The sequence below is a fragment of the Rhyacophila brunnea genome, unplaced genomic scaffold (genome assembly GCF_057557595.1).
Source record: "Rhyacophila brunnea isolate RB1 unplaced genomic scaffold, BYU_Rbru_1.0 scaffold_11, whole genome shotgun sequence".
NCBI classification, from domain to species: Eukaryota; Metazoa; Arthropoda; class Insecta; order Trichoptera; family Rhyacophilidae; genus Rhyacophila; species Rhyacophila brunnea.
In genome coordinates, this window is record NW_028232763.1 from 25,162,220 (window position 1) to 25,171,789 (window position 9,570).

The window sequence follows — 9,570 nt, forward strand, 5'->3', positions numbered from 1 at the left end:
CTATTTTTTTTAAATTAAAGCAACTTTTTGATTTGTGTTTATCTCACTTATCTGGTCCCCTCCTGAGCCCGGGCCCCCAGGCTAGAGCCCTGTCAGCCCCCCCCCCCCCCTTGTGGGGGCCATGGTGCTAGTTATTGCTCATACTTCGATTGCAATATTTTAGTATCTACTGTTTGTAGAAAATGATGATTGTTGCGTATTAAAATAAATGTTAATAATTTGAACGAAATATGCAATCGAAGTATTCATTTATTCCGAACAGGATACCGCATTGCATTTGAAGATAATCAATAACTAGCAGCACTACCATCATAATTCACAATTAATTTCCTGAATCTAGTCGGATTCGCTGGGAAATGACAATGAATTTAAATAGTATATTTAAAAATTTCTATAAGTACCATATTTATTTGTTATAAATAGAGAACACTATTTATAACAAATTATTGCCTAAAGATCGCTTTTATTGTTGCACTATCAAAATCGTCGAAGCAACTACCTACTATTTTGATAAGTGTCACGTTTCTGTGCGACAAACTATGAGATTATTCTTCTCATTTCAGATTCCTATGTAGATTAGTAGACTATCAGATATATTTTATACACAAGGCTGTCATCGGCGGCTATCGAGGGTAGTTTATCATATATGTATTACGGTATTATTTGATACAATAAGTTAGCCGTCTAAACTGTCAAAATTGTCTATCTCGCTCTAAAAGTTAACACAGCCAATAGAGGTGCTGTTAAAACATACCAAATTTTGACAGTACAAACAATTAACTTATTGTAACAATTAACCTCCTCAATACATACATACGATAAACTACCCTCGATAGCCACCGATAACAACCTTGTCTACAGCTTAGATGCGCAGAGCTCGTTTTTTCGCTTCACTTTCATATTATGTTTTGCCTCCACCTATCTCTACATAATAATAAATGAAACTTATATTCTACTTCTTTGGGGTATATATTTTTATGTGCGCCAATTTAACAGAGTCCAGAGTTTTCTTTCAGGTTTTCATCACAAAAAATCTGTACAATTCCCCTTGGCTGAGACCATTTTTAAGCCTTTCTTCCCGAAATTATTTTTTTGTCCTAGCGGGCTGGGGTTCCTTCAAAAAAAAATCTTGTCCACTCCGAAATCAAGATTGGCAAAAATAAATCTTAATGATACCTCGCTCGGATTAAGGACTCTTCTTATAAATGATAAACGACGGTAACTAGAGATATAAAACTGTCGATTTTTTTTTCGCCAATATCGAACCATAATACATACCTATTCCATTATGTTCAGCCTAATTTGTTTCGACAATTTTGCTTCGGCTGGAGCGTATTATGCTTACATTTGAAATAGAGAGCGTTTTTTTAATATTCTTTGTTCGTTATTCGCCAATATTTCATTTATTACAAACTCCAGTATATGTTACTTTGTGAAGACGTACGACAGAATATGTGGAAAATGTAATAGTGAAAAATAGCCCTCCTTTGTTGTCGTATGGCAAGGCTTCGGTGCCTACATTTTAGTCTGCGAGCAGTCGAGGTGGGTGAATTCCCGTATCCGGCGATTTCGCCTGGCAAATTCAATATCCGCAGATTGATTTCCGAGTTTGCCCCCTTCGCTCAGTACAAGCCGCACGCCACTGCGACTTCTCTTGGCATAATAATGTCCGTAATTTAAATTCCCGTGAATTATAAATGTTTTCTACTCGCTCACTAAACTTGTGATAGATACATTAATTTGTGCTTTCTTATTCCGTAAGTGACTTTTCCAGTAGAACTAGCCAATGCACAATAAATAGCATACTGTCATTGCAGTTAAATAAATAAGACACATTAATGTGATCTATCATTTTTTTTCACGTATGATCAATGATGAATCTTTTTATAACTAACTTATCTAATTACGGGATTGCACTCAATTTCAAAATTTCAGGATTACTTTTTATATAGGTATCTAATATTGATGTGGAGACCGCCCCACTGGCCACCTTTGACCCCCGCAAGTATCCGCTACACGTGCAAAATGTTGACACGTATTAGGGCATTTTCGCCAAAGTTTGTACATGTTTGAAATTTGGGTAATATTATTTTTTCACTCAAATTAACCATTTTTATATAGCTAGCAGATTCCTTGTTCTATTGCTGAATTGGTGATAGCAATTTTTCAGCAAAATATTGATTAATACAATATTTATATCATTTTTATTATGAAATTGGGCATAATAAGTTTCCGTTCCGTGACTACGAAACTTAGCTTTTAAAACATGAATGAAACACTTTTTATCACTTAAAAGAGCTCTATTAGATTAAAAAAACCATACACTTCAAAATAAAACTACAAATAGTCAAAAAATATTATTGAATTTTAATTCTTGGGCACATTTCGTTCCCCTCCGTTACCCTATGTCTATAATGGCAGAGCATTTTTCCTTTAGTATTTGAAAAAACCAATCAATGTTCGTTCTGCTATTTTTTTAAAGACAATAATCACTTTTACTAAATTTTATTGGAAAAATAAATAAGTTTCGTTATTTAATAATCAAATGAAAAATAGTTAACGTTCAACTTTTTTGGGGACATTTTCGGAATGGAACGAAATGGTAACGGAGTGTAATTTGTAAAGCTTAAGTTACATGTTACCATAAAAACAAATTTTTGTTTTATGAAATTTATTTGAATTTTTTGATAGACAGATAAATATTCAACGTGCGTCAAAATAACAAAACAAATCAAACTTAATCACTAAAATAGACATATTTTATAATAAATTTCACAATACTTGTAAAATAAGGTAGGTAATAATTTTGACACACTATACATTACCATAACTTTATTTGGCATTTATATTATTTGTAACTCAGATAAAAAATATTTTTAAGCAAATTAACAATATATGAAAAAAAAAATCAGCAAGGGATTCAGACGCGAGTTCCTAGCGCGGCACGGAGTATATAACTTTTACGAAAATAATTATAGTCAAACTCGGTTATTACGATCTCTGACATAGCGAGATCTCGGATGTAATAACGAAACATTTGTTGACAATTGGTTTATGATTTTCGCCATACATTTAATTCTTTCACTGTTATAACGAGCAACTTATCGGATATACCGAGCTAAAATACTGTTAATGTGTCGACCGTTTTAAAACATTTCGACCCTAAGCAATAAAATCCGATTGGACAGGATGCCGCCGGGGTCGGATTACGTTTATGACACTAGTAAAGTGTCTAAGTACCTACCTTATTGGTGTTTCACCGACAATAATAAAAAAGTATCCACGCATATGGTTGAAAAATCCAAGGTTTGTGAAGTCCGTAGGTACCTACCAGCGTTAATTACAATAAACAACTTCTTTTGTAGTTTATGAATGCCATGCTCGTTTCGGGGATTTTTACGATGGTTTCCAAATTTTTTATTTTCGGCTTTTTGTGTAATGTGACATGCTCATTTAAAAATACCTATTCTCTGATATAACGAGTAACGCTTATAACAAGCAAATTCAGTCGGTCCCATCTTCCTCGTAATAACCAAGTTCGACTTTATGTTGTCTTGAAATTTAATTGTATTCATCAACATAAAATGTAGCTATACAGGTTGATTGTAATCAAGACGTACTTTTCTGACATTTCGTGAATACCTACAGTTCTAGGTATTAAATCTAATCGAGTACACATTTCTGTTAAACGTGACAAAAAAATACTTTTTCATACATTTTTATAAATTTCTATGCCTAAAATGTATGGAGAAGTTTTAAAATTTTGGTGGCGTATAACAGAAAGAGTATGACAGAGCCAGTGCCTGTCTCGCAATTATTTCAGTCTGGTGTTTTTTCTTTTCCTTCTGTTGTTTTTTTTTATCTCCATACTTTTATGTGCGCTATTTTTGCGTATTCAGACATATCACATACTTTTTTAATCTTTATTATATTATTATATTATAGTCAGGTTATTTTTTATATTTTTTAATGAAAATATTTTTGTTTTTCATACGAACAGACAAAATAATTTTTTTTATAATCTATGAAGAACTAAACACACACTGTAAACCCAACTTTATGCATGCCATTTCGTTACTTTTACATTCCACATATACGTTACCACCAATATAGTTTCGGAGTGGAAGTAACGGATTCTGTTTCAGAAGTGTTTGAAGCCAAAATTTAGCTTAGTTTTATTGTTAAACCTGCGATATGTTTTATTATATCTGTAGTATGAAAGATAAGCTCCATATGTGTAGTATGTGAAATAGAAATATGTGTTTTCTTACCTTATAAATCGTGGTAACAGTAGTGGAACTTCTTAAATGACCAACCCAGAAAGCAACCTGTTCCGATAGCGATACCGACACACACCAACAATTTAAAGTGTACATGGCGATCAGTGTTATACAAAAATGTTGCTACATTAAAAAAAAACATATTTATAGTGAAAATTTTTCGCCTTCATGCTAAAATCGTGGTAACGGAATGTGGAGTTCCACTTTTTCAAATATCCTGGGACACACTTTAAACGTGATTTTTTTTCAATATTGGTACAAATTTACGAAAAAACTATATATTTTCCAAAAATATATAATGTAAGCTGTTGAAAACACTACGAATTTAATTTTACACACTCAAAATTAATGACGAAATCAGACTTTGTTTATTTGAATTTATGGGTGGGACATGGTAAAAACGCACTACCTTTCGATCTAAATAATCAATTAAAAATATATACAGGTCAGATAGTTGTATTTAACTGATTGAATAGAGTAAATTAATAAATTTGCATGTTAAAAGTACATAACTTTCCAACATTTTATAATATAATAACTATGAAAAAATCAATCAAAGTCATGGGACATGCCAAAAACGCAATGTACAAACTTTGGCGAAAATGCCCATTAATGCAATATTGGAAGTTCCATTATCTCGAAATGTAGATCAACTTTTCAATATTTATTTTTATATATTTCTATCTATAAACCGTCCACGAGGAATACCTATATTTGTGAACATTGCAGATCGATAGGATCATTAACATTTTTTTTGGTTTTTTTATGTGAACGCTGAGACTTCATGTTTGAAAATACACTACCGTCATCGAAATTTGAATATAATGTATAGTCATCGCTTTAGTATATTATGTGTACAGAATTTAAAGTCTCTGAGTAAACAGGGAAATAAAGAAAGGGTTTTTTTTAATCTTTTTATATATATTTTTTACAATGTCCGATCCTAAGAATATCATATGGGTCACCACCACAGAGTGAAGACAGATTTTGTATTTTTACGAAAAATGGATGTTATAGAATATAATATATCCTTCAGTATAAGTTGTCTGCTGAGTGAGGACTCCACATGCTAACATTTGACTTATCATTCAATACTTTTTATACTGTGATGAGCTTGGTTCTAAATTTGAGTACCGGACGAATTATGATGGTATATCTATAACCATACACTGACTTCAAACACACATTGAAAAATAATATTTGTATTTGCTAGACCCAGGATTCGAACCTGGGCCCCACTACATTATAAGCCGACGCGTCAGCAGCGGGCGATGATTATTATAGAGCAGATTAAGTATATAAAAAAGACATATTTTTCTCAACTTACGAAATATATTTTTATTTTAACGGATTTATATCCCTAATCATAACAATATATTATGTAAAGAATATAATATGATATACACAACAGATTAATAATATAATAGACCTTTCGTTTATGGGTAGGTTGTCCATAAATCGTAGTGAATTTATCTACATATTTAATGAGACTTGATTAAAGGCATTGTTAATAAACTTTTCATGTTAAAATTTCCCACTCTTGTGTTGATTTTCATTTCATAGATAAACCCAACTGACCTTTCGTTTCGCGGGAAACTCGTTTTTTTTATCAACGGTTGATTTGATTTCGTTTTACGTATCATTGAGTTTACTAAGTGAAATGGAAAAAGGGAGAGATAAGGTTTTTAGCATAATAAGTAAATAAATACATTGAATGCTATCAGAATTTTCGAATGATTAATGTCAATATTTTCTTTATACTTTGTGTTGCTAATGTTTGAACGCGTCAGAAGTGAAAAATAAATAATGATTTCGTTGCGTGAATGTATGTAAGTATATTCAGGTGTTTTAGATTGTACTTATTTGTATAATAATTTATAATATATTATTGGTACCTTCCTAATTTTATAATTAATATAATATTATGTAGGTATATCATAAAAGCTTTACCTGAGAGCCAGTGTATATTAAGACTAAACTTTCGGAAAAACGCAATTTAAGGACGGGTTCTGAGTAGATTTTGAAAATTGAAAAATACTTTTCTAATTTTTTAGAACAGGAAAATGAATTACCTGATGAAAGAACCCTATTATTTGACAACAACTGGCTCTTTGATTTGGCATTTTTAGTTGATATTACTAGCCAACCCAATGATCTAAATTTAAAACTACAAGGCAAGAATAAATTATTTAAATTAAAACTGTTTCTGTTAGAAAATGAGGATTTGAGTCAATTTCCACACTTAAAAGAGCAGAATATACCTATGTGCTGCGGATAATAGCAATTTGACCAAATATATTGAAAAAAATCAAGATATTGCAAGGGTCATTTGAAAGTTGTTTTCATGATTTTGCTAAAGAAGAAAACTGCATGCTCGCATTTATAAACCCATTTTCACTTAGTGAACCAAATTTAATGCGGATGCATAGTAACGTGCAAATGGAACTGATTGATTTAAAAACAAATTCATTACTGAAAATGAAATTTGATGAGATTTCTCCAGATCAAAATGCTTCTGACATAATTAATTTCTGGCGTTCATTGCCATGTGAACATTTCTCGGAGCTAAGAAAATTTGCAAAAAGTTATATATGTCACTTTGGATCGACATACAGATGTGAACAAGCATTTTCATCCAAGAAATTGATTAAAAGTAAAACAAGGTCGCGAATAACTGATTCAAATTTGAAGAATTCTCTGCTGCTCTCAGTAACAAATTTAACACCAAACATTGAAAGACTAGCGAAATCCAAATGCTCATAAGCTCTCAGTGCTCCATCCCGCTCAGAGTTCTCTCTCTCTCTCATCACACCTAACAACTGTGGTCCAGAGTTATCTTCACCAAACGAGACTCTCCGGCAGCTGTAGCACCATCAGTGGGGTCCATGACAGCGATCACCCTCTCGTCCAAGAGACCATTTCTGAATATTGTAGATTGGTGCTCCAATAAATGTGTGTTTTTTGAACTGGAATAAATTAATTAATTTAATTGCGTGATTGAGTTATTCCTTTTCCTCCCCTAAGCGAAGCAGATCCTATCCCTATTTTCCAACCCCAACCGTGAACGTAAAAAGGTAGAAAAGGTGCTTGAGTTGTATGGCGCATCTGAACTCGTTTGTGAAGAAAATTGGCGCATGATATGCAACAGGTTGGCTACCCCTGATCTCACAACATTTCAACATTAAAGTGGAGACTTTTTGCATAGATCAAAGCCATCTGTAAAAATCACCCTTGTTGCAATATAGGTAGAGTTCATTTTTAACTACATACCACCATATGTATTTTTATAATATAACTATACAACTGTAGACACATTAGTAGAATACACATTAAATCAATATTAATATGTCAATGAACTGAACTCACTCTCACTCGGAATTAATATATTTTAAAATTATGTTGTACAATTCTCGAGTCGACATAGCGAGGTGATTGCCCCAAACTCCTCGACGGCTCAAGCTTAAAGTGTATGATGTGGCGTGAGAGCACTACCTGATTACTAATCTTGACATTTGCCTTGTTTCAGTTGAAGGTGCGCGCGGTGACAGCGTGGAGACACGGCGGAGCGGAACACGGGGGCGAGCTATCCGTCTTTTGCTGGTGATGGGCTGTCGGCGATCGGGGACCGCATCGCTCTCCCGCCTCGTCGCCCCCGCCCTTGCCCCCCTGCGACTCGCCAGCCGCTGGACCGTCCACCACCCGAGGCGGCCAGCTCATACAAACAGACGATGCGACCTCCGCCCTGAGCGTGCTATCCGAGACGCACCGAGCCATTTTAACAAATATACTATCGACCCTCCCGTGAGATGGATGACGCAACGCGTAAATCTCAAAAAAATTAAGAAGACGACGTCGATGATACAAAACGTGTTCCGTCTGACGTTTGTTAAATTTAAAAAATTTCAAACGCGACGGACAACAGGAAAGGGTATAAAAATTTAGAGTGTATCAGGGATTTTGTCCTGATGACAACTCTGTTTTTCAAAATTCATAAGGAGAGAAAAAGAGTTTGACATTTTATAAAGATATATTGTTCGGAAGAAGTTTTACGGATTGCCCTGAATGCTACTATTTGTAATCGTTCGCGTTGAAGGATTCATTTTTCAATCGAAAGGTTCGGTCAAAGGAACAGATAGTTTTTTTTCTTTTTTAATTATTGTGAATTTCAGTCATGTACGGGGATGCTGTAGATGCCATGTTACGATAAGTTTCAAGAATAATATCTTTTTAGTTTTAAATTCTGGTTAATATTTTGTTTCATTCTGTCGGTGGGTTTTTAGCTGTTTTTTCTTTCTCTTTTTAATGTCACTTAGTATTTTTAATGTGTTTTATTAAAAGAATCGTTCCGCGTCGCCGGAATGTTCGCCCCGAGATCTCATATTTCCTTGTTTTGTAATAGTTATAATAAAATGTTATAGTAATATTAATTTCACCTTGAAAGTAAATGTTATCCCTTATATTATTTTTTCAATAGAATTATTATTATTGTATAAAATTAACCCTTTTCAAGATCTCTCGTGTCAATTTTTGACTGGATGTGGGCTTTCAAATACGACCTGGTGAAGAATGTTAGGTGTACAAAATATTACAAATTAATGAAAGATAATAATTATTCCAATATTAGTATTCATTTAAAGTTTAAATGTCAATTTTTGATGAATGAAGTTTCTCAGTAGAATTAATTCTACATTAAGATTTGCTTTTTTTTGATAAATATATGAATGTAAATTGTTGCTTTTGGGAGATATTTTTTTTATTATTTTATTTGTATGCTAGGAATAAAATACTAGAGTGCTTTCTTCTGATTTTTCAGTAAACATAAGTACATAAGCATAAATAAATGGTTTATGTATGTGAATATAATATTATTTTTATTCTATATGTATGATTGTTTTGGAATGCTGAAGTGTTTATCTTTGTGGAAAGGTTTTTGTATAAGAAAAAAAATATATAAGAAATGTTTGTGTAGGATGTGAAAATCAAGCTTGAATGTTGTTTTATGTAAAGAATGCTTTGAAAGCCCAGTTATTTTTTGTTGTATTTTTTTATTATTATTATTATTAGTAAATATTATTATTATAGTAATAACTGTTCTTACAAGTTTTATTTCTATGGGAGTATAAGGACGTTTCTCTCTGGCCAATGATGGTATTAATGATTAACGAGTAGTCAGTGAACAGTGGAAGAAGTAGAGTCATTATATTTGACTCCGCCGTTCCCGAGCCGTGTCTCGCCGAGCGGCCGATTAACATGGGTGTGAATATATGAATATGTGATTGTGTTACGTCAA

The 9,570-nt window shown here is 32.9% G+C and overlaps 1 protein-coding gene across 1 annotated transcript in view; it reads left to right on the top strand.

Annotated features, from left to right (window-relative positions):
* The window catches only part of Reph (Regulator of eph expression), a 234,767-nt gene extending 225,551 nt beyond the window's left edge, over window positions 1-9,216 (top strand). Inside the window, exon 5 of the mRNA XM_085960190.1 lies at window positions 7,807-9,216. Within this exon, the coding sequence (XP_085816316.1) occupies window positions 7,807-7,884 (78 nt within the window). The 3' untranslated portion in view covers window positions 7,885-9,216. The remainder of the gene's footprint in view (window positions 1-7,806) is intronic.
* Window positions 9,217-9,570: the final 354 nt, after the last annotated feature.